Here is a 25,170-nt window from a genome sequence, read left to right as displayed (position 1 = left end):
CAGGCTTGAGCCACTGCGCCCGGCCCAGTTATCTTTCAAAAACACAGATCATATAGTTTCACTCTTCTGCTTAAAACCCTTTAATAATTGCCACTGCAATAATGTAAACTGCTTAAGATGACCTACAAGGCCCATACTGGCCCCTACCTTGATCTGCTTTATCTGACTTTATCCCTTAATACCCTCTTCTTTGCTCAGCATGTCTCAAGTCACATTGGTCCTGATATTTTCAAATTCCTCTGTGACTTAAAAAGTCATGTGCTTTGAGAAGATGTGAAAGGGCAGGGTTGGAAGTTTTAGGAAATTGGCAAAGGTGTGAAAGAGTTGCTGAGAGAGGGAGAACAATCCGGAAAAATTTAATAGGATTGCTGGGAAGTATTGAGGGTTGAGTTGTGCTTGGTGATTGAAATTAAGTAGGCTGGGTATAGTGGCTCACGCCTATAATCCTAGCACTTTGGGAGGCCACGGTGGGAGGATTGCTTGAGGCCAGGAGTTCCAGACCAGTCTGAGCAACATAGTGAGATGTATATACACAAAAAAATTAAAAAATTAGCCAGGCATGGTGGTGTGCACCTGTAGTCCCAGCAACTCAGGAGGCTGAAGTGGGAGGATCACTTGAGCCCGGGACATCGAGGCTGCAGTAGTGATCACACTACCGCATTCCAGCCTGGGTGCCAGAGTAAGAGTGCCTCCAAAAAAAAAAAAAAAAAAGAAATTTAGTAATAGAATACAGATGGCTATGCACATTTCTCTAATAGTGGTCAGCTGTTCCATTATCAAAGGGGAGAATATGGATGGTAGGGTTCATTCAAGGTAGGGGTATGATGAAAAGGTGAGGCAAAGGAGTTTAGAGTACTGATTAGGTACCTACTGAATTTTTCTGTAGGTAATATCACAATGGAGACCGGGTGGAGAGAAGTGTTGCTTGTGTCTATGGCTTGCCTTAGTTGTGGCAGCAATCTAGAATTGCTAAATAGGAACACTGAATCAAAGAACCTAGACCTGGCTGGGCACCATGGCTTACACCTGTAATGCCAGCACTTTGGGAGGCTGAGGCAGCTGGATCACCTGAGGTCAGGAGTTCGAGACCAGCCCGGCCAATATGGTGAAACCCTGTCTCTACTAAAAATACAAAAATTAGCCTGGGGTGGTGGCATGCGCCTATAGTCCCAGCTACTCAGGAGGCTGAGACAGGAGAATTGCTTGAACCTGGGAGGTGGAGGTTGCAGTGAGCTGAGATCGCCACTGCACTCCAGCCTGGGCAACAGAGTGAGACTCCGTCTCAAAAAAAAAAAAAAAAGGGCTGGGTGTGGTGGCTCACGCCTGTAATCCCAACACTTTGGGAGGCTGAGGCGGGTGGATCACGAGGTCAGGAGATCCAGACCATCCTGGCTAACATGGTGAAACCCCGTCTCTACTAAAAATACAAAAAAAATTAGCCAAGCGTGGTGGTGGGCGCCTGTAGTCCCAGCTACTTGGCAGGCTGAGGCAGGAGAATGGCGTGAACCCAGGAGGTGGAGCTTGCAGTGAGCAGAGATTGCACCACTGCACTCCAGCCTGGGCAACTGAGCAAGACTCCATCTCAAAAAAAAAAAAAAAAAAAAGAACAAAAAAGAACCTAGACCTATCAGTAGAGGTTAAAAGCTTTACTTTTTAAATCCTGAGGTTAAGAAATTATCAGTATTTCGAAACTTACAAAATGGACAAATTGGTAGAGGCTTTTTAACATTATAATGGAATTTTTCACTTTTCAAAATCAATTTCCAAAGGGAACCTATAGGTTGAACAGTAAGATTTATCAACAAAGCAGGGATTTAGATTGTAAAAGGTTTTCAATCTGGCCAATTCTTCAGATTATCTCAAGAGGGAGCCTTCTTATGCCTCTTCTTCCTTCATAACACTTGTCTGGCTCTCATGTCCTGTTTACAAAGATTTAAGCCCACTCTTAAAAAGGCATAAAATGCTCTTACTGACATGACCCCTGACTAACTTGCCTAATATTTTGCCATCTACCCTCCATGCACTTTAAGCTCCCAAACTATTAATTACTTGACACCTTCTGCGCTTTTGCTTGGTCTCTGTGGCCAGACCATCTTCCCTGCCTTCTCTGTTGAACTCCTAGCCATTCAACAACACTCAGCTCACATAGCACACTTTCAGATGAGATTCAAGCATTATCTCTCTTGCTACATTTGGCCCTTGTAGATATTTCTATTATTGCCTGTATTTTGTTGAAGCATTCATGTCTTTTATGTACTATACAGTATATAATACATATGCATTACAATGCATTTTTATGATTCATGTTTTGGGGCATCCAGCGGCTAAAATAGGGCAAGGGTTATGTGGTCTTGGCCAGGTCCCTTTTCCTTTCTGAGCTTCAGGTTCCTCAGGTATAAAATGGGTACTATGGCTCCATGAAGATGAAACAGAATATATGTAAAGCCCTTACACAGTGCTCAATTCATGAAAACCATCGCTGTTTACATTGTTTAGGGCCCTCAAGAGGCGCTCTAATCAGCGGGGTTGAGGAAATGCCTCTTTAAAATGACGTCATTATAGGAGACTTAAAAACCACAGCATGTCTGTACAAGTGAACAGAATCACACAGCTACCTAAAGTGGGTTCGCCTGTCATACAGTTTAGAGGTTCCACTTACAACAGGTTTCCATTAGTAGCCAAAGCAACAGAAATTTTAGATTAACAGATCACGGCTTCCGGGATTACCGCAGGGCGGGCGGGAAGCGCCTTTCCGCCCGGGTGGGAAGGCCGCGTCCCCATGGGACTGCCGGAGGGGGCTGGATCCCTATGGCCTGCGGCAAACACCACCACCTAGGCGGTCCAGGGGTCCCTCTCTCGGTGACTGGTGACCAGGAGGCCGCAATCTCTTCACATAAAAGCTCTACGGGTTTCCGCTCGGCCCTCACAGCGGCAGCCGACCGAACCGAGAAGGCAATTCCCGCTCAAGTCCTAGGCCCAGGTAGGCCGGGCCGTGGGGTCTCCCCGGGCTCCACGCAGGGGCGGCGGGGCGGGACGCAGTGACGCAAAGAGGAGTGACGCGACGACGCAACGCGACGCGGTGACGCACGCCCCTTTGTTGGCTCAGTAGCGATAGCAGCGGCCGTAGAGGTGGCGCTGGGGACTGTTTTCTCTCGGAGGCCGGAGCGGAGCGGCGTCTGACTGAGGCGGGCAGCAAGCGGCCCCCTCGCTCCCTCCCTCCCTCCTCCGCGCCCTCCCCGCCGCCACCAGCAGTCAAACGCCAACCGCCGCTCCTGGGGAGGAGCCGCGGCCCGCGGGGCCGGAGCCAGGCCTGCGTCCGGACATCAGCCGGAGCCGGAGCGAGAGCCGGGGCCTCGGCGTCCCCGCCCTCTCCCCGCCTCGGCCAGCGTCCGCCGGGCCCCCGCGCGTCGCGCCATGGACTCGGACGAGGGCTACAACTACGAGTTCGACGAGGACGAGGAGTGCAGTGAGGAGGACAGCGGCGCCGAGGAGGAGGAGGACGAAGACGACGACGAGCCGGACGATGATACCCTGGATCTGGGCGAGGTGGAGCTGGTGGAGCCCGGCCTGGGCGTCGGCGGGGAGCGGGACGGACTGCTGTGCGGGGAGACGGGCGGTGGCGGCGGCAGCGCTCTGGGGCCCGGCGGTGGCGGCGGCGGCGGCGGCGGCGGCGGTGGTGGCGGGCCGGGGCACGAGCAGGAGGAGGATTACCGCTACGAGGTGCTCACGGCCGAGCAGATTCTACAACACATGGTGGAATGTATCCGGGAGGTCAACGAGGTCATCCAGGTGAGGGTGGTCGCCGCGCCAGCTGGACCGGGCTCAACCGGGGAGCGGATTCAGGCTGCACGCGCGGTCCCAAGGGACAGGCCTGGGCCTGGTGCGCAGCCCAGCCCGGTGCCTCCCGGCCTTGTCTTCTCCGCTGCCTCTGCTGGGGATAGAGGGTGTCGAAAGCAGAGGTTCGCCGATTAGCCGGGTGTGGGGAGGTACTCTGGGGGCGGTGCTTCCCAAGTCCTTCTATGGCGGAGGCCTTCGGCCGCCTAAGCCTTCTCTTGCGGGCAATTTCTGCCAGTCCCTGGCCCCGGTGTCCTTTCTTTGGCTGGGCGAGCGCCTACTGGGGCGGGGCGGAGGAGGTGGGGTGGGGAAGAGGAGTCAGGAAGAATTGGGCCCCGACGAGCGTTACCCCGGCCTTAGCCTCATTTGAGCACTTTTGGAAGGGATTAGAGTAGGCCTTAGAGCAGCTTGGTGTACAGTTGCCCAAAGTGGGCACCAGTTAATAAAGAAATGGATCTTGGCAGTCTCAAGTGCCTACTTAAAGGGTGGGGGAAGGGAACTATTTCTCGGAAGAGGTGCTGATGGGCCTTTTCAGATGGTGAGGCTTCTGCTTACATCTTTTTTACATTTTTGCTGTTTGGGACCTAACTGCTACTTTCTCTAGTCGTAGCATATTACTTGCTTGAAGCTGTTGGAATAGTTACTGCATATTGCATACCCATCCTTGTAGCTAAAACGGCAACAAAACGCAGTGTTGTCTAATATTGGACAAGACTCTATTGTTAGAAAGAAGAGACTTTCTGCTTGTGAACTCCTTTCTCTGATATTTTCTATTTTGTGGTAAGTTAGGCTTGGTGTAAGTTGATAACCACATCTCAGTGAACCATATGCGTCAGATTTTGCATTTTTGAGCTTTAGAAAATCAAAAATCTTCATTTCTTTGGGGGAAAAAACCTCACTTGTCCTGAGGAATCAGGGATATGGCCGAAGAATAAAAATGAAGCTTGATTTAGTGCAACTTTTAGAAAACCTGGAAGGAAACATATATGAGCAGCAAGTTACTTACTGTTGCCTCTTGCTTGTCAGTCATCATTTCGTTTTTAACATAAATTGGTTGGCTAAATATTCATTGACAAATTAGAAGTATGTCACTGTCAACTCGTTGACTTTCTATCATAAACAGATTTTTATAGTATTATAAGTAACAGTTTTAAAAATTGAATCATCTATTCAGGCACTGTTTGAATACAGCGTTTTGCATAATAGAAAAATGTCTGATACCTAGTGCCATTACTAAATAGTGGAAGTCTTAATTTTTTAATATAGAGAACGCAGTCTAAGAAGGAAGTTGAGGATTGTAGAAGATAATTTTTTTTTGTTTGAAGCAGAGTCTCGCTGTGTCTCCCAGGCTGGAGTTCAATGGTGCAGTCTCAGCTCACTGCAACCTCCGCCTGCCGGATTCATGCAGTTCTCCTGCCTCAGCTTCCCCGGTAGCTGGTACTACAGGCGTGCGCCACCATGCTCAGCTAATTTTTTGTATTTTTAGTAGAGACGGTTTCATCATGCTGGCCAGGCTGGTCTCGAACTCCTGACCTCGTGATCCGTCCGCCTCGTCCTCGCAAAGTGCTGGATTACAGGCGTCAGCCACCGCGCCAGGCCTGTAGAAGATGCACGTGTAAGACAAATCTGTTTAGGTAAGAAAAAATAAAAAGACAAAACAAGCCTGCCACCCAGAGACCTACACCAAAATGTCAACTGTAGTTATTTTTCTAGACCTTTGGATAGCTACTAATATGGTTCGACATTGATAACAGTGGAACTGTACTGTATGTTCTGTGTTTTCAGTGGAAAAACATTATTACAAAAATCCTCTGAACAACCTTCTGTCAAGTAAGTTTTTCGAGAACTTACATGATTATCGATCCAAACTGATTTATTTAATCAGTCTGTGATTTGCCTGCCTTTTTATTTTCTAGTTTCTGGCTTTTATAAACATCATTTAAAATATTATTATAGGTCAGTCTTTGAGTGTTCTTACTTTCTTGGGATAAAGTGAATTGCTGAGTCAAAAGAATTTGCTCATTTTCAATGCGTTTGATACATACTACCACATTGCTTTCGGAAAAGTTATGCTGGTTTTCCCAACCAGTGTTTGATGGGCAAAAAAAACCTGGTGAAATTGAACTTTCGTTTATTGGGCTTGGTATTTCTTTTTTAAATTGCCCCTCGCTTTTTGCTCATTTTATCCTCTCTTGCCCATTGCCCCTCTTTGGGATATTTATCTCTTACTGGTTTGTAAGACTTAACAGAGGTTGGAAATAGCAGTTATCTAGGTTTTTAATGTTGGTTTGATAAACACTGAATTTTACTTAGTTTACATTAGAGAGCTTACTGTTAATTCTTAAAAATTTAAATTCCCTGTTTCCAATTCTAATTTTCAGTATGAAATCAGGTAAGATACATTGGCAGGTGAAAAAGTTTGAAATGTAAAAAGATCACCAAATTAATTTAGTGTTTCCTTGGGAATTTGATTACTTTTTCTGGGAGAGGAGTTCTGGGCAACAGCATAAATACTGTTATTTGTGGATATCTACAGGTTAGGTTTGGTCTTCAAATAAGTCAACTTTATTTTTCTTTCAGAAAACTCTTGGTTTTCTGGCTTTCTATACTTTCCCGGTTAACATTTAAATAAAAGACCAAATATATTTAATTTGGTCTTTTATTTAAATCCTTTGTGGCTACCTAGCTTGCCTTTTCAGCTTTTAAGGAAAAAAAAAAAAAAAATCTGAGTTTTTTGTTTTGTTTTGTTTTGTTCTGTTTGGAGACAGTCTTGCTCTGTCACCCAGGCTGGAGTGCAGTGGCCTGATCTCAGCTTACTGCAACCTCCACCTCTCAGGTTCAAGAGATTACCCTTGCCTCAGTCTTCCCCGCCCCAGCCGCCTCCCACCCTGGTATCTGGGATTACAGGCACCTGCCGCCAGGCCCAGCTGATTTTTGTGTTACGAGGTTTCACCATGTTGGTCATGCTGGTCCCGAACTCCTGGCCTCAAGTGATCTGTCCTTCTTGGCCTCCCTAAGTGCTGGGATTACAGGTGTGAGCCACCATGCCTGGCCAGAGTTTTTTTTTTTTTTGAGACAGAGTTTCACTCTGCTGCCCAGGCTGGAGTGCAGTGGCGTGATCTTGGCTCACTACAACCTCTGCCTCCTGAGTTCAAGCAATCCTCCTGCCTCAGCCTCCCGAGTAGCTGGGATTACAGGTGTGCACCACCACACCCAACTAATTTTTGTATTTTTTAGTAGAGAGGGGGTTTCACCATGTTGCCCAGGCTGATCTTGAACTCCTGACTCCAGGTTATCCACACAACTCGGCCTCCCAAAGTGCTGGGATTACAGTCGTGAGCCACCGTGCCCAGCCTAAAAAGTGGTTTTCTAATGTAACTGTATAAGTAGCTAGGTAAATTATTAAATGAACCCTGTTCAATTCTGCAGTTGGGAGTATTTAAACTTGCCATTTTCTATTTCCACAACAGTGTCCAGCACATGTTGATTGTGCTTTCTAAGTATGCCAGGCACTATGTTAAGCAGAGGATATGCTTCTTGCCTAAGGAGCATATAGGGATAGGAAATATGGAGGTCCTTGGACTCCACTTCCAGAGATTCCTACTCATAAATGAAGTCTGGGGTGGAACGTGAGCGTCTCTGTATTTTAGACTTCTAGTGATAGTTAATCCACTGTCACGATTTTGACTCAGGCAGAGTGAGTGAGAAGAGCAGCAGCTCTTAGGAGCACAGATTGGGTATACCTAATCAAAATATCCGAAATGCTCTGAAATCACTTTGTTTTGTTGCCCAGGCTGAAGTGCAATGGCAAGATCATAGCTCACTGCAACCTCCAACTCCTGAGCTAAAGTGATTTCTCCTGCCTCAGGCTCCTGAGTAGCTAGGACTATAGGTGTGTGGCACTACACCTGGCTAATTTTTTTTCTTTTTTGTAGAGACACAGGGTCTTGTTTTGTTGCCCAGGCCAGTCTCAAACTCCTGGCCTCAAGTGCTCCTCGAACCTCAGCCTCTCAAAGTGGTAGGCCTGGAAATCCAAAACTTTTTGAGCACTGATGTGATGATGTTCAAAGGAAATTCTCATTGCAGCATTTCGGATTTCGGATTGTCAGATTAGGGATGCTGATTGTAAGTATAATTAAATATTCCAAATCTGAGAAACTTGTGATAGTCAACCTGTACCATATTTAGAGTGTGTGCCGAGAGGAATATGGACCTGGGACTGTTGAATGTGAGTGGTCAGAGAGGAGGTATAAAAAACAGTGGATAGGTATCTTGCTTTTATAAGATCTATTATGCTAAATAACTTTTTTTTTTTTGAGACAGAGTTTTGCTCTGTTGCCAGGCTAGAGAGCAGTGGTGGTGTGACATTGGCTCAGTGTAACTTCTGCCTCCCGGGTTCAAGCGATTCTCCTGTCTCAGCCTCCCGGGAAACTGGGACTATAGGCACATGCCACTACGCCCAGCTAATTTTTGTATTTTTAGTAGAGACTGGGTTTCACCATGTTGGCCAGATGGTCTCAATCTCTTGACCTCATGATCTGCCTGCCTTGGCCTCCCAAAGTGCTGGGATTACAGGTGTGAGCCACCGTGCCCAGCCAAATAACTCATTAAAATATTTAAGTCTTACTGAAGAAATTTTCTGTTGGCTGTTGGTTTGAAAGATTTATTTCACCTATAAGGGATTTAATTAAAGAACCTCAAAGTTAAGATTGCAAGCCTAAACTAAGGAAGACAGTCTATTCTAGCATATTATTTACTGGTTGGGGAGTCAGTTATAGCCCTGGTTTTTTCTCTGTCTAGTTAGTATCTCAGAACCTTCAATTTTTTTTTTTTTTTTTTTTGATATGAGTCTCGCTGTGTCACCCAGGCTGGAGTGCAGTGGCCCAATCTCGGCTCACTGCAACCTCCACTTCCAGGGTTCAAGCGATTCTCCTGCTTCAGCCTCTCAAGTAACTGGGATTACAGGCACTCACCACCACACCAAGCTAATTTTTGTATTTTAGACAAGGTTTCACCATGTTGGCCAGGCTGGTGTCGAACTCCTGACCTCAAATGAGCCACCCACCTTGGCCTCCCAAAGCGTTGGGATTACAGGCGTGAGCCATGGTGCCCAGCCAAACTTTTTTTTTTTTTTTTTTTTTAAGATGGAGTTTCTGTCTTGTTGCCCAGGCTGGAGTGCAATGGCGTGATCTCAGCTCACCTCTGCCTCCCAGGTTCAAGCGATTCTCCTGCCTCAGCCTCCTGAGTAGCTAGGATTACAGGCATATGTCACCACGCCCAGCTAATTTTGTATTTTTAGTAGAGATGGGGTTTCTCCATGTTGGTCAGGCTGGTCTCAAACTCCCGACCTCAGGTGATCCACCCATCTCGGCCTCCCAAAGTGCTGGGATCACAGTGAGCCACGCTGCCCGGTGTTGTTTTGTTTTTAATCTGGGACTGAAAATGAGGGAGTTGAATTACTGGATTGGTCCTTTTTTACATTAAGGGTTTTGTTTGTTTAACATTTTAAAAACCTCAGTTAATTGGAGATGTTCATTTTTTCCAAGAAATTGAATTCAGGTGTGCATATCGTAGTTAAATTCATTAATTGGGAGAGGAGGAAGAGGATGTACAAGCCTGTGCATGGTGTGTGCAGGCACACGTGTTTTGAAGTTACTGAAGTGTTTGGTACGGTTTAGATTTATTCCTCTTGGACTATGTTTTCCCAGCTTTATCTCCTTGAACTGTAAGTTTAAATTACACTGACTTGTTGAATTGCTATGGCAGTAGTCCTATGAATCAAACTCTGGGGATGGGGTCTGGCTGTTTTAACAAGTCTTCTAGGTGATGGTGATGCAAGCTAAAGTTTGAGAACTGCTGATGTAGTTGAAATTTAACAGTAGTGTTTCTCTGTGTGTTATGTGTAGTGATAGATTACTACAGAGGTGGGTTAATGAGGCAAGGTAAATTGTTTAAGAAACTAATTAGGGGGCCAGGCATGGTGGCTCATGCCTATAATCCCAGCCCTTTGGGAGGCTGAGCCACGCAGATCACTTGAGGTTAGGAGGTTGAGACCAGCCTGGCCAATATGGTGATACCCTAGCTGGGTGTGGTGGTGCGTGCCTGTAATCCCAGCTGCTTGGGAGACTGAGACAGGAGAATTGCTTGAACCTGGGAAGTGGAGGCTGCAGTGAGCTGAGATCGCGCCACTGCACTCCAGCCTGGGTGATGGAGGGAGACTCTGCTTCAAAACAAAAACAAAAACAAAAAATAGTAATGAGAAAATTTCCAGAACCTCGGCAACACTAGGCTAATCGATAAGGTTGGAAGGTGTTTGTCATCGTAGTTGCTGTCCTTCAGCTAAGGTGGTGTTTATTCAGTATTTTCCCTTTCCTTTCCTTTCTTTTTTTTTTTTTTTTTTTTGGAGACAGTCTCTCTCTCGCCCAGGCTGGAGTGCAGTGGTGCCATTTCAGCTCACTGCACCTTCCGCCTCCTGGGTTCAAGCGATTCTCCTGCCTCAGCCTCCCAAGTAGCTGGGATTACAGGCACCCACCACTATGCCTGGCTAATTTTGTATGTTTAGTAAAGACCGGGTTTCACCATGTTGGCCAGGGTGGTCTTGAACTCCTGACCTCAGGTGATCCACCTGCCTGGGCCTCCCAAAGTGCTGGGATTACAGGCATGAGCCACTGTGCCCGGCCAGTATTTGCAAATATACAAACCAAACTAGTGACATCTGACATTCTAGATTGGAGTTCTTTTTTTTTTTTTTTAAGACGGAGTCTTGCTCTGTCACCCAGGCTGGAGTGCCGTGGCCGGATTTCAGCTCACTGCAAACTCCACCTCCCGGGTTTACACCATTCTCCTGCCTCAGCCTCCCGAGCAGCTGGGACTACAGGCGCCCGCCACCTTGCCTGGCTAGTTTTTTGTATTTTTTAGTAGAGACAGCGTTTCACCGGGTTAGCCAGGATGGTCTGGATCTCCTGACCTCATGATCCACCTGTCTCGGCCTCCCAAAGTGCTGGGATTACAGGCTTGAGCCACTGCGCCCAGCCGATTGGAGTTCTTGATTTCCCTTCCACTCCTAGATTTTTTTTTAATGTACATTTTTTTAATGAACATTGAGTGTTCTGATTTATTAGTATGCTGGAAGAGATATAGTCTTGGATAGATATAAAGTCCTGTTTAAAGGAATATGAGAAGACTTACTCTTAAGGAGTTGACAGTCTCTTAGAGTTAAAACCAAGCTGTTAGGTTAGTGAGTAATTTAAGTAAGTGGATAGTAATAGGTATTCATGGAAGAGACACCTGTAGGTGTTGTCAAAGATGGCTAGGATTTGGGTGGATAAAAAAGAGGAAGTCATTCTAAGGAATTGAATGAGGTGAGAATGAGGAGAATTTTTGAGTAATGAAGTCAGCTAAAGTAGAATGGAGTTTTAAAATGCTGGATAATAATGTAGAACCTGGGAGATTAAAGACTATGATGAAAGGTAAGCAGAAGTCATCAGATTAGATTCCTTTCTTTTGGGGTTGACCTGTGGTAACTATATAGATTTAGTTATCTTTTGCCTTATGTTACCCCAAAACTTAACGGCTTAAAACAACAAGGATCTATTATATCTCAGTTTCTGTGAGTTACAATTCTGGATGCAGCCTACCTGGGGGCCTCTGGCTTATGGTCTCTTACAAGGCTGCAGCCAAGTTGACAGCTGGGTAGCAGTTCTCTCTCTCTCTCTCTCTCTCTTTTTTTTTTTTTTTTTTTGAGGATAGAGGCTTGCTCTGGTGCCCAGGCTGGAGTGCAATGGCATAATCTCAGCTCATTGCAACCCTCAGCCTCCCGAGTAACTGGGACTACAGGTGTGCACCACCACGCCCCAGCTTATTTTTTTGTGTGTGTGGGTTTTTTTTGGTAGAGACTGGTATTTTTTTGTTTTGCTATGTCACTGAGGCTGCTCTTGAACACCTTAGTTCAAGGGATCTGCCTGCCTTAGCCTCCTGAAATACTAGGATTACAGGCATGAGCCACCGTATCTGACCTCAAGGCTTGACTGGGGAAGCTTCCCCTTCCAAGCTCACTCATTTGGCTGTAACGAGGCCAGATTTTCACTGGCTGGTTGTTGCCCAGAGATACTAGTTCCTTGCCATGTGGGCCTCTGCATAAAGTGGCTGACAACACAGTAGTTTGTTTCCTCCAGAGTGAGGGATCTGAGAGAGAAGGCCCATATAATGGAAGCCACAGTCTTTTTATAACTTAATCTCAGAAGTAACGTCGCATCACTTTGCAATATTTTATTTACTGTAAGTGAATAATTAAATCCAGCCCATATGCAAGTGGAGGGGATTATACAAAGATGTGAAGACCAGGAGGCAGGGGTCTTTGGGGGCCATCTTAGAGGCCGGCTGTTTGTTTCTCTCTCTCTCTGTTAAGAGGTAAATTACAGCTATTGTATAATGCCTTTCTATCCAATCTTTTTATATACTACTGCGAGAACATAGTGTGTTGGATTTTTTATTTTGGGTTAACCATAAACTATTTACATTTGTCTTTGCAAAGCATATCTGTAAATGATAAACATTCCTAATAACCTTTCAGTGGCTTAAGTTTAAAATAGCTTGTAGTCTCAGAATTGGTAGGAATTTGAGAGTCTCCAGTTTACTGAAATTTTTTTTTTTTTTTTTTTTTTTTAACTCTAGCTACATAATGGAATCACCTGGGGATTTTTTTCATTACTCTTTTTTAAATAGAAAATTGTAGATTCGCGGCTGGGCATGGTGGCTTACGCCTGTAATCTTAACACTTGGGAGGCCGAGGCAGGCAGGTCACCTGAAGTCAGGAGTTCGAGACCAGCCTGGCCAACATGGTGAAACCCTGTCTCTACTAAAAAAAAATACAAAAATTAGCTGGGCGTGGTGGTGGGTGCCTGTAATCCCAGCTAGTCGGGAGGTTCAATCACTTGAACCCAGGAGGCAGAGGTTGCAGTGAGCTGAGATTGTGCCATTGCACTCCAGCCTGGACATCAAGAGCAAAACTCCATCACACACACACACAAAAAATTGTAGATTCACATGCAGTTGCAAGAAATAATGCAAAAATCCCACCTATTCTTTTTTCCAAAAAAAATTTTATTTCCCTAGGTTATTTGGGAAGAGTTGTGGTATTTGATTATATGAGTAAATTCTTTAGTGGTGATTTGTGAGATTTTGGTGCACCCATCATCTGAGCAATATACACTGAACCCAGTTTGTAGTGTTTTATTTCTCACCCGCTTCTCACCTTTTCCCCCCGAGTCCCCAGAGTTCATTATATCAATCTTATGCCTTTGCATCCTGATAGCTTAGCTCCCACTTAGGAGTGAGAACATACAATGTTTGGTTTTCTGTTCTTGATTTACTTCTCTTAGAATAGTAGTCTCCAATCCCATCCAGGTTGCTGCAAATGCCATTAGCTCATTCCCTTTTATGGCTGAGTAGTATTCCATCTGATATATATATACACACACACACACACACACACACACACACACACACAGTTTCTTTATCCACTTGTTGATTGATGGGCATTTGGGCTGGTTCCCCATTTTTGAAATTGCGAATTGTACTGCTCTAAACGGCATGTGCAAGTATCTTTTTCGTATAATGACTTTTCCTCTGGGTAGATACCCAGTAGTGTGATTGCTGAATTAAATAGTAGTTCTACTTTTAGTTCTTTAAGGCATCTCCACACTGTTTTCCATAGTGATTGTACTAGTTTACATTCCCACCAGCAGTGTAGAAGTGTTCCATTTTCACCACATCCATGACAACATCTATTATTTTTTAATTTTTTGATTATGACCATTCTTGGTGGGACTAAAGTGGTATTGCATTGAATCCCACATATTCTTTACCGATTTTTCTGCAATAGTTTACATCTTATAAAAACAGTGTCTTGCAAAACATCTTGCACAGTATCACAATGAGGATAATGACATTGATGTGATCTAGTGATCTTACTCAGATTTTCTTACCTGGGGATTTTTAAAAATGCAGGCACCCAGGCCCTACCGCATACCAAGTAGGTGGGTCTCTGGGGGGTTTGGGCCAGGCATTGCCATTAAACAAGAATCTTCCCTGGATTGTTTTAATGCACAGCCAGGGTTGAGAGCTCCTGTTTTTGTAAGAAATCTTTCTAAAACACTGCCGTCTCTGCTTAACTACAAGTAAATAACAGTGAGCTATTTTGTGATGCATCTCAATCCAGTGTTTGCCTATTGATTTTTTTTAATGGAAATAAAATCTACTTCCATATTAGCTTTCACTCATTGTTCTTAGTACTGGTAGCACCCTGAATGGTTTTGTTTTTTATATAACTATCATTTTGGAATCCTGAAGGAAAAAATTTTTTTTCCTAAGGTTAATCACCTCTCCTTTCCTCAGTCATTCCTTTTAGGTAATCACTGTCTTTCTTATAATAGGCATAGTATCATAGGCCATAACTTTGCTAAATTATTGACTATATACACAACTCATCCTTTGATCTTGACACTATATTACTATATAACTGTATAAATAGCTTAATTGTTTTCATTAAATGATAGGATAAATAGAAGAATGAGAATTTATTTAGGCTGACATTACTGGGCAAGATAGTAATCAGGCTGCTTCTAAACCTGGAGTGACTGGATCCTTTGGGGCCCACGGAGATGGTAGTAGTGGTGGTCCTTGCATTATTTTCTGTGTTTTAAAAAGCCTCATGTTTTTGTTTTTTTGTTGTTGTTTGTTTGTTTGTTTTGAGACCGAGTCTTGCTCAGTTGCCCAGGCTGGAGTGCAGTGGTGCGTTCTCAGCTCCCTGCAAGCTCCGCCTCCTGGGTTCACTCCATTCTCCTGCCTCAGTCTCCCGAGTAGCTGGGACTGCAGGCACCCGCCACCAGGCCCGGCTAATTGTTTTGTATTTTTAGTAGAGACGGGATTTCACTGTGTTAGCCAGGATGGTCTGGATCTCCTTACATTGTGATCCACTCTCCTTGGCCTCCGAAAGTGCTGGGATTACAGGTGTGAGCCACTGTGCCTGGCCCCCACCTCATGTATATATATATATATTTTTTTTTTTTTTTTTTTTTTTTTTTTTTTTTGAGACGGAGTCTCGCTCTGTCACCCAGGCTGGAGTGCAGTGGCCGGATCTCAGCTCACTGCAAGCTCCGCCTCCCGGGTTCACGCCATTCTCCTGCCTCAGCCTCCCGAGTAGCTGGGACTACAGGTGCCCGCCACCTCGCCCGGCTAAGTTTTTGTATTTTCAGTAGAGACGGGGTTTCACTGTGTTACCCAGGATGGTCTCGATCTCCTGACCTCGTGATCCGCCCGTCTCGGCCTCCCAAAGTGCTGGGATTACAGGCTTGAGCCACCGCGCCCGGCCATGTATATTTTTTTAAAAAGCTGTCGAGCAACTTTTATAGAGTCAGTAGATTTCTATAATCACTTATAATTTAAGTTTCTCTCTAAATTTTTAATTTTTTTTTTCCTAAATTGTCATTCACCTAGTGATAGGTGGTCATCTGGTTTCCCCTTATCTGCAGTTTCAATTTTCAAGGTTTCAGTTACTTGAGGTGTGCAGCAGTCTGAAAATATTAAATAGAAAATTTCAGAAAGAAACAATTTGTAAGTTTTTAATTGTACACCATTCTGAGTAGTGTGATTAAATCGCTCACCATCCCACCCAGGACATGAATCATCCCTTTATCCAGTATATAGCAGTATATAGACTACCTACCTGCTTCTACTGGCCTCGGCTGGTCACTTAACTGTTATCAGATTGAAAAAACATAGCATGTATAAGTTCGGTATTATCTGCACTTCCAAGTTTCCACTGAGGGTCTTGGGACATGTTCCCTGAGGATGAAGGAGACTGCTGTAGTGTCTCATTTGATGCAGCTTGGGGTATAGTTGATGCCCAATTAGTTGGTGGACAGTATGCTATCTCAGAAGGTGGCTTAAAAAATTCTTATTGCTCTAACATCTGCTCTGACAAATCAGCTTTCCAGAGCCCTATTTTTGTTTGTTTGTTTTCATTTTTAAAAATCACTTTTTTTTTTTTTGAGACAGAGTCTGTCGCCCAGGCTGGAGTGCAGTGGCATGATCTTGGCTCACTGCAACCTCTGCCTCCTGGGTTCAGGTGATTCTCGTGCCTCAGCCTCCCAAGTAGCTGAGATTACAGGCATGCATCACCACACCTGGCTAATTTTTGTATTTTTTGGTAGAGACAGGGTTTCACCGTGTTGGCCAGACTGGTCTTGAACTCCTGACTTCAGGTGATCCACCCTCCTCAGCCTCCCAAAGTGCTGAGATTACAGGCATGAACCACTGTGTCCAGCCTGACAATTTTGGTTTTAAGGCCAAAAGTTTGAAGATTTAAATGAAAAATGCCAAATATTCAGGAATTTTCTCCGGTTTTTTTTTTTTTTTTTTTGTATGTAAATACTGTTCTGTAGTATTGTTCTTTCCTTTTTTGCTCTGTTCCACTTAAAAGTGTTAGAAGTGCCCTTACAATACATTTTGGCAAAAAACGGAGCAGGTAATGAAGTATTAGGTAACATTTTCTTGTTACTGAGACATTTGCTTAGACAATGCTAAGAATAACTATCATCCTAGACACTTATCCCCAGGCTTGCTTTGCCATTGCCTTTGAAACTGTCATACTTATAACTCAAGATATTAACTGACTCTAATTACCTGGTAATATGTCCTCTCTCCAAATCACAGTTGTACAGTGTTTTTAGGGATAAAGTGTAAACTAGAAACCGAGAAGTATTACTTGATTCTTAGCTTGTATTTGTAAGTAAAAGCTACTAATGTGGACATTTATCTTGGAATTTGTGACATTGGTACAGACATTTATCTGAAACTTACGTGAAACTCAAATTTAATACCTTCTCTCTTTGAGGCTTTTCCCACTTTGATTGGCTTATCTGAGAACCATTCTTGGGTTTTGAGTCATCCTTGAATTTTTTTTCCTTCATTTTCCACATTCAATTATCCCTGATCAAGTTACCTCTGAAATTTGTTTCGTGGTGTTACTATCCTTTTTACTAACTAATCCTAGTTTAGGACCTTTTTATTTTGCCTCCTTGTCTCTAGGCTTCCAATGTATCATTCTGTTACCAAACACAAATGTAATAGTCCTGCTAAAAAGAGACTTCCTGTCAAAAGTCTATCCTAGATTCCTTACTGTGGCATTCATGTCTTCCCCATCTTAATATAGCTAATTTTTTTCAATCTCATCTGCTGTTGTTCCTCATCCCTTATTACCTCCAGTTGCACTGTTTGTAATTCCTTACTGTGTAACACGTATTTGTGTTTTCATGCTTTTGTTCATGCTCGTCCCTTTTGATACCTTTTATTTCTCTCACTTTTTTCTTGAGACAGGGATTTTGCTCTATCGCTCAGGCTGGAGTGCAGTGGCACGATCATGGTTCTCTACAGCCTTGAACTCCTCCTGGGCCTAAGTGATCCTCCCACCTCAGCCTCCTGAGTAGCTGGGACTACAGTTGCTTGCCACCACATCTGGCTAATTTTTTGTGTTATTTTTACATTTATTTTTTGTTTGTTTGTTTTGTTTTTGGTAGAGACAGAGTTTTTTGCCATGTTGCCCAGACTGATCTCGACCTCCTGGACTCAAACAATCTTCCCACCTCAGCCTCCCAAAGCGTTGGGATTACAGGCATGAGCCACCGTGCCCAGCTGTCTTTCTCTTCTTAACTGCCTGATATATTCCTAGTGAGAATCTGCTCAGGCTGGCCATGGTGGCTCATCTCTTTTCAGGTTCTTCTCCTCTACCTTTCCTGTGCTTCCTTATCTATGTTTGGATAGTGCTTCATGTAGATATTTGGTATAGCCTATAAGAGGTTATGATACAGCCATCCCTATACCCAAGCCTCTAGCTATATGTGAGGGTTTTGAAGGTGAAAACTAAAACTCCTTCATCTTTGTGTCCATAGCAGATAGTGCACTGAGTCTCTGACAGAAGAAACTCAGTAAATATTTGTTGAAGTTTGTCCTTGCCTGGTAAATGGTTGCTTTCTCAGTTTTTCCTTGTGGTAAACCAAAGGGATCCAGACAAGATTTTCTTCTGGCATTAACAAATTATTTTATGATTTCTAGATAATGCCAAAGTGATAGTGTAAGAAGATGGCAAAGAAGAAATGTTTAAATTCCAAGAGGACAAGCTTCTTAAGGCCCCTGAATATTCAGCCTTTTAGGTGAAGCTTTATTATTTGCATATACTTCCCTGGCACTTTATGTAAACTGACACAGTGATGATGTTAAAGACAGCTGAATCACCCAGGTACAGTGGCGCACGCCGGCAATCCCAGCACTTTGGGAGGTTGAGGCGGGAGGATTGCTTGAGCCCAGGAGTTTGAGACCAGCCTGGGCAACATAGACCTTTTCTTTACAAAAAATAAATAAAATTAGCTGGGCTTGGTGGCATGTGCCTGTAGTCAGTTACTTGGGAGGCTGAAGTGGGAGAAGAGGATTGCTGAGCTCAGGAGGTCAATCAAGGTTGTAGTAAGCCGAGATTGTGCTACTGCACTTTAGCCCTAGGAAACAGGGTGAGACCATGTCTCAAAAAAAAAAAAAAAAAAGAAAAAAAAAGACAGTTGAATTAGTTTAATACAGTAGTGTCAAAGTATGGTCCATAAGAACAAAACTATTTAGTAATAACTGAAAGACACTATTTGCCTTTTAAAATGTTCTGGCATTTGTGTTGATGTTGCAGGGCAACGAGAAGGTGAAACCACTGGCACCTTAGTACAAAAGATATCAGTGGCACTAAACTATACTAGTAGTCACTGTGTTCTTCACCATCACTGACTCAGAGTAAAAAAATACGTTTCACTTAATCCTAAATGAAGAAGTAAAAATTACTAGTTTTCTAAGTCTTATTCCTTAAGGACACATCTTAATTGCTTGTGTGACAAAACAGGAGGTATGCATAAAGCACTTCTGCATACTGAAGTATGGTGGTCATCTCAAAATAAAAACATTTGTGTGTGCTTTTGACTTGTGAACTTATTTCGTTTCTGGACCTACCCTGGGCAGGTTTCCACAGTTGAGAATCTTAGCGTATTGTTGTTACCTTAAAATTCCACACACTACCAGTTTGTCTTTTGAAATGTTATTATTATAAGATGTCAATCCTAGCTAGTATGGTTCACTTTTGTTACATGTTGGCATCTCTGTGGGTTACGGAAAGCTTTGCCCTCTAAAGCAACCAGTTGGTTTTTAGGAAAGGAAAATACTGATCTTTGTGGATAAGTAGAGTCTTGTTAAAAGCTATTAGAAGGCTGTCTTTGGAAAAAATCAGAAAAATCAAAAGAGCTCTGAAAAGGATGATAATAATGGAAAAGAGGCCTTTGTAGCCTTGTGAATGTAATACGTATAGTCACCACAGATTTTTCAGGGAGGCTGGGTATGGTGGCTCACGCCTGTAATCCCAGCACTTTGGGAGACTGAGGCAGGAGGATTGATTGAACCAAGGAGTTTGAGATGAGCCTGGGCAACATAGTGAGACCCCGTCTCTAGCCAAAAAAAAAAATGTTTTTCAGGGAATGCTGAAATGTCTCCTCCTCCTCCTCAAAAAAAAAAAAAAAAAAAAGAAGTCTCCTTCTTTTACAAGTTAGTCACCTTACTGAGTTTATTATAGCAGGGGTTCCCAATCCCCAGGCTGTGGCCTGGTTAGGAACTGGGCTGCACAACAGTAGGCGAGCAGCCAGCGAGCATTACCACCTGAGCTCTGCCTCCTGTCAGATTGGCAACAGCATTAGTTTCTCGTAGAAGTGCAAACCCTATTGTAAATTGTGCATTCGAGGGATCTAGGTTGGCACTTCTTATGAGAATCTAATGCCTGATAATCTGAGGTGGAATATTCATTGTTGTCATTGTCCGTCTCCACTCCCCTCCCCCTCCTTTTCATGGAAAAATTGTCTTCCATGAAACCAGTCCCCTAGTGCCAAAAAGTTGGGGACCACTGTATTGTAGTCTCAAAAATGTTCATATTTGGCCTAAATCTATAGTCTGAGGAAGCATATCAAATCTTTATCATTCATGACAAGCAGGGGTGGGAGAGGAAGCAGGGATAGGAGTGGTTATGTGGGCAGCCAATAGGATAGGAAACTTAAAAGGAACCTACTTAGCCAAACATGTTTTGAGCCTTTGAGTCCCAATAACTAAATAGTGCAGATTAGGATAAAAGATTTGTTCACACCTGTAATCCTGGGATTACAAACAAGGCTTGACATGGTGGCTCACGCCTGTAATCTCAGCACTTTGGGAGGCCGAGGTAGGTGGATCTTGAGGTCAGGAGTTCAAGACCAGCCTGGCCAACATGGTGAAACCCCGTCTCTACTAAAAGTACAAAAATTACAGGCGGGCTCCTGTAATCCTAGCTACTCGGGAAGCTGAGGCAGGAGAATTGCTTGAACCTGGGAGACAGAGGTTGCAGTGAGCCGAGATCGTGCCACTGTACTCCAGCCTGGATGACGGCAAGACTCTTGTCTCGAAAAAGATAAAAAAGAAAAGATTAGCATGATAGATCAGGCTTTTCATAATTTGCCCCTATCTACCTTAGCTACCATTTCCTTATGCTTACTTGTATTATAGCATAATAATCATATTCCCTGTGGAAATTTTCTGTATGCTTTTGTAAGGTTTTTTTCCTTTGCTTCAAATGCTTTCCCTCTACCCCCCCCTTAAGCCCATTTATACTTAACGACCCACTGTAAACATTGTTTCTTCTTTGAATCTTTCCCTGTGAGCCTCAGAATTTTGTATATACTTTTATAATAAAAAGCTCTTATCTCATTCCCTTACTAAATAGACTCTGAAATTCTTGGTGATTTGATCAGTATATTAATTTTGGTATTTCCATTGTACCCACAAAGTTCCTGGAACATAGCTGATAGACATTGAAAAGTTATATATGAATGGATTTTCTGATTGGTTTTATTATTGATAAAAATAATTCTTGGTACTATCCCTATTTTTTTCCTTTGTGAATTGTTCACATTTCTCTTCTACCAAATTCCCTGAATTAACACTTCCCTTATTCTCTAACATAACTACTCTTTGCTCTTAACCAGTTATCTTATGGAACTTTAGTTATCAAAACTGTTATGTGAAATAGGTGACATTTTTACTATTTTGTGATTAAGGAATTAGAGGTGTAGAGGAATTAAATAACCAGCTTTTCATAGCTGGAGTTGGAACTCAGTATTTTATATCATTAAATATACACAAACGTGTGAATGTTACTGTTGTGTGTGCTGGGTATTTTCTGTTTGCCTCTGCAGAACTCTTCTATCGTTTTCCATCCTGCTGTGCTCCAGAAGACAGACTTATACAGGCTGAGTCAGTGGACTCTGACTTGTGACTTCATTGCTGTGGCCTCTGAATCCAAATAAATGATAAAAAGAGTGGAATAGAGTCAGAAGTCTACTACATACCCCATTTAAGACTTTACAGCTGGCCGGGCGCGGTGGCTCAAGCCTGTAATCCCAGAACTTTGGGAGGCCGAGACGGGCGGATCACGAGGTCAGGAGATCGAGACTATCCTGGCTAACACAGTGAAACCCCGTCTCTACTAAAAAATACAAAAAAACTAGCCGGGCGAGGTGGCGGGCACCTGTAGTCCCAGCTACTCGGGAGGCTGAGGCAGGAGAATGGTGTAAACCCGGGAGGCGGAGCTTGCAGTGAGCTGAGATCCGGCCACTGCACTCCAGCCTGGGTGACAGAGTGAGACTCCGTCTCCAAAAAAAAGACTGTACAGCTTACATATATACCATCCTCAAGAAAATATCAAGTCAAAATTGCTGTTAAAACATTTACTGTTTTCTACTCTAGCATTTAAAAACACACAGTTTAATAAAAAATAATTCTACTCGACCAAAGTAATAGAATACATATATATTACATAAAATTTGTTCATGATTTATGTATGAAGTTACAAACTTAGACTAGTGGTCCACAAAACCCAGCATTCTTCTGAAAGAAGTACCAAGAGATTCTGGAAGAATAGCACTGTGAAACTGTTATGGAGGTGCACTAGATAACAAATGCTTGTTTTAAAGGGAGAACAGCCGGTTTATTTTGCTCAGTAATAAGAAAATAGTTCTTTAGTAAAGTTCTCAGGTGAGCTTATTACTAATGCCATTTAACTTCAAATGTGGGAAAATATGTTTACTTTTTAACCTACTCTTCACCACCTCTTATGAAGGGGAAAACTTAGGGAGTGAGGCTCAAATTACTAGTCATTTAATTTGGAAATGTTCCTTTGAAAAGAACATATGTACAAAATTTTAGTCACTGTTTTGTTACAGAATTTTTAAATGTAATAATTACATTTCATTGGCTCTAAAAATGTCTGGTTTTAATAATAATCTCTAATTGTATTGCATTAATATAATAGCTGGGTCCTTAGGATATATGATAATGTATGAAGCTTGATTATAATGTTCCATTATACCCAGCTATAAAGCCAAAGTGGTGAAAATAGGACTTTTAAATATACAGAAGTTTTCTAGTCACCCTTAGGAATGAAAGTATAATATTAAGCGGTATTTGAAGATTTAAGGAAACAGTAAGCTTGCCTAATCTTTGATTCATACCACAGTAAACACAGTTTTTGATTCACATAGAGTCAAATTAACAAGATTGGAAGGATTCTAACAGTTATCCTAACCAACCACATATCAAGTACTACCTCCCTGGTAAGTTATCCTATAGACTATTCTTAAGTGTCTACTCTGGCTAAACCTTCACAGCCACTTCCAGAAGTGAGCACACTTAATATTTGAACAGCTCTGATTTAGAGTTCTTTCATACTCTGATTTTGTCTTCCTGTAGCTTTTTACCTGAACCTATCTGGTTCTAATCCTTCTCATGATAGCCGTTCTATAATTTTAAAGATTTATTGAACATATTGGAGACTAGCAATGCAGTAACCTAATCCAGACTAACATTTTTTCTGGGGGGGTCAGAACCCCGAATAAAGCTGCTGCTTATTCTGGGTTTACTTCTTAGGGATTGTTGATTGTCTTCACTGGTATTTTGGAGTGAGGCCTGTGCATGTCTGTTGAGGCAAAGTTACATAAGGTAGAACACTACAGCAGCACATGTACACCCTGTTCAATTAAATAAATACCAGGCCGATCTGTTCATACCCTCATTGTAGATACTGAAGGGTTGGTGGGTTTTGCAGTAACAAATTAATAAGTAATTCATCTTTTTTTTTTTTTTAGACAGAGTCTCGCTCTGTCACCCAGGCTGGAGTGCAGTGGCGCAATCTCGACTCACTACACGCTCCGCCTCCCGGGTTTATGCCATTCTCCTGCCTCAGCCTCCCGAGTAGCTGGGACTACAGGCGTCAACCACCGCGCTCGGCTAATGTTTTGTATTTTTTCTAGTCGAGAGGGGGTTTCACCATGTTAGCCAGGATAATCTTGATCTCCTGACCTTGTGATCCGCCCGTCTCGGCCTCCCAAAGTGCTGGGATTACAGGCGTGAGCCACCGCACCCGGCCAAGTAATTCATCTTGATGTTACTATTTTATTAATAGTTTTGAGTTCTGTGTATTTCCTCCAACTCAGAATTTATAAAAATAAAAGCACTTTCTAGACAGTTAACTAGTTAACTCTGAATAAAATGTTTTGTAGTACCCTTTTAAAGATTCTAGATCATTTTAAGCAAAGAATATTGAAATTACGTTGCAAACTTACCTTTGTGAATCAGGTTTTTCTTCATTCTATGTACAAAACAAAATATAGAAATAAGTTGTATACTGAGCTCTTCTCCTTAACCTCAGATTTTTTTTTTTTTAAAGTAAAAACAGTCTTAGTGTGCTAAGAGTGACTGTTTATAAACTTTTTAAAAGGATTTCAAATTTTTTTTATTGTTTGACTATGCATACATGTATTTTCTTGGCTCAAATTCAAAAAGCACAAAAGATTTAAAAAACCCATACATCTGCCTTTATACCTCAACTACCTGGTTCCTTCCCTCACAGTATTGTTGATGTCTTAATGCTTTTCTCGTAAATGCAGAACCCTTCCCCAACCTGATTTTTATATTTCTTATAAGATCCTAAATATATTATAGTTACTTTATAAATTTCTGAGGTTAGTGGGTCCCTAAAAATAATGCTTCAGTTGAATTGGGAACCATTTGTAAATTGAGTACTTGATTTATTTTTGTCAGTTGAGATTTCTTTAGCTGCCACACTGCTGGGGGAATACAGATAATGGACAACTCTTTAAGAAATAATCTATAAATAAAGTACAATGTGATGATATGTTTCACAGTAGAAGCATAAGGTCAAGAAGGAGTATTTAATGGTGTTCTCTGGGAGGACCGACTTGCTGGTAGGAATGGAAGGAAGCTGAATCTTGAAAAACGAATAGTAGCTTACTAGGCAGATGGGGTTAGAGGTGGCATTCCAGACAAAGGAGGAAGAGGAATGGAAGAAGTTCTGGTATGTTGAATGAACAATAAGGAATTGAATATTGCTGAAATTACTGGGAAGTAGAGTGGTAGGAGGTGATGCTAGACAGGCAGTGTGATCAGTTTATGAAAGCCTTTAGCATAGTGAGTGCTATTGCGATGGACTTAATTCACTAGGACTATATGAAACAACTTTAAACTTTTAAATTAATAAGGGATTAGAGTTTAAAAGGCTGCTCTGTTGGTACTATAGGAAATAAATGAGAACAGGGTGAGATTAGGAAACTGGGAGAGTAGTAGTGAGTAATCCATTAGAATAACTTGTGAAAGAAATGGGTTAGCAAGGCTGGAATGGAGGAGGGAAGGCATTCAAGATACAAGTGAGAAATGATGAATTATTAGGAGAAAAAAAAAAACTTCGTGATTAAGTCTTTGGTATCATTTAGAACCACATTCAGTTCCAGCTTTGCCTTTTACCAGCTCTGTGACTTCGTGTGTAATATGATTTTAATACATTCTGTTTCATCATCTGTGAGTATTGTGATTGTATAGTTAAAGCTTTAAGCAACTTTCATTTAACTAACTTGGTGAATAGTTAATAGTTGCTCTCCATTTACTCAGTAAAACAGACCTAGGCAGTGTTCATGACAGGCTCTCAGCTTGTAGGCCTAAGTGGCAAAATTAACCAGTCACGATAGTTCTCATACTGTGTGATATCATTTATACAAAATGTCCTGAATTGGCAAATCTGTAGAGATAGAAAGTAGATCAGTGGTTGTCAGAGGCTGAGTGGGAGAAATGGGGAGTGACTGCTAATGAGTATAGGGTTTCTTCTTGGGGTGATGAAATGTTCTAAAATTAATGGTTGACACAACTATGTCACAACTCTGT

At 42.6% G+C, this 25,170-nt stretch overlaps 1 protein-coding gene across 2 annotated transcripts in view; it reads left to right on the top strand.

Annotated features, from left to right (window-relative positions):
• Positions 1–3,246: 3,246 nt before the first annotated feature.
• LOC105492983 (ariadne RBR E3 ubiquitin protein ligase 1) overlaps positions 3,247–25,170 on the top strand; it is a 148,480-nt gene continuing 126,556 nt past the window's right edge. Inside the window, exon 1 of one of the 2 annotated variants that reach the window (XM_071101104.1) lies at positions 3,247–3,789. In XM_071101104.1, the coding sequence (XP_070957205.1) occupies positions 3,415–3,789 (375 nt within the window). In that variant the 5' untranslated portion in view covers positions 3,247–3,414. The remainder of the gene's footprint in view (positions 3,790–25,170) is intronic. The other variant, XM_071101105.1, reaches the window with a different exon arrangement.

Source organism: Macaca nemestrina, chromosome 7 (assembly GCF_043159975.1).
Source record: "Macaca nemestrina isolate mMacNem1 chromosome 7, mMacNem.hap1, whole genome shotgun sequence".
In the NCBI taxonomy this organism is placed as follows: domain Eukaryota; kingdom Metazoa; phylum Chordata; class Mammalia; order Primates; family Cercopithecidae; genus Macaca; species Macaca nemestrina.
The sequence above is the reverse complement of the archived record's forward strand: the minus strand, read 5'-3'. Positions and strand labels throughout refer to the sequence as shown.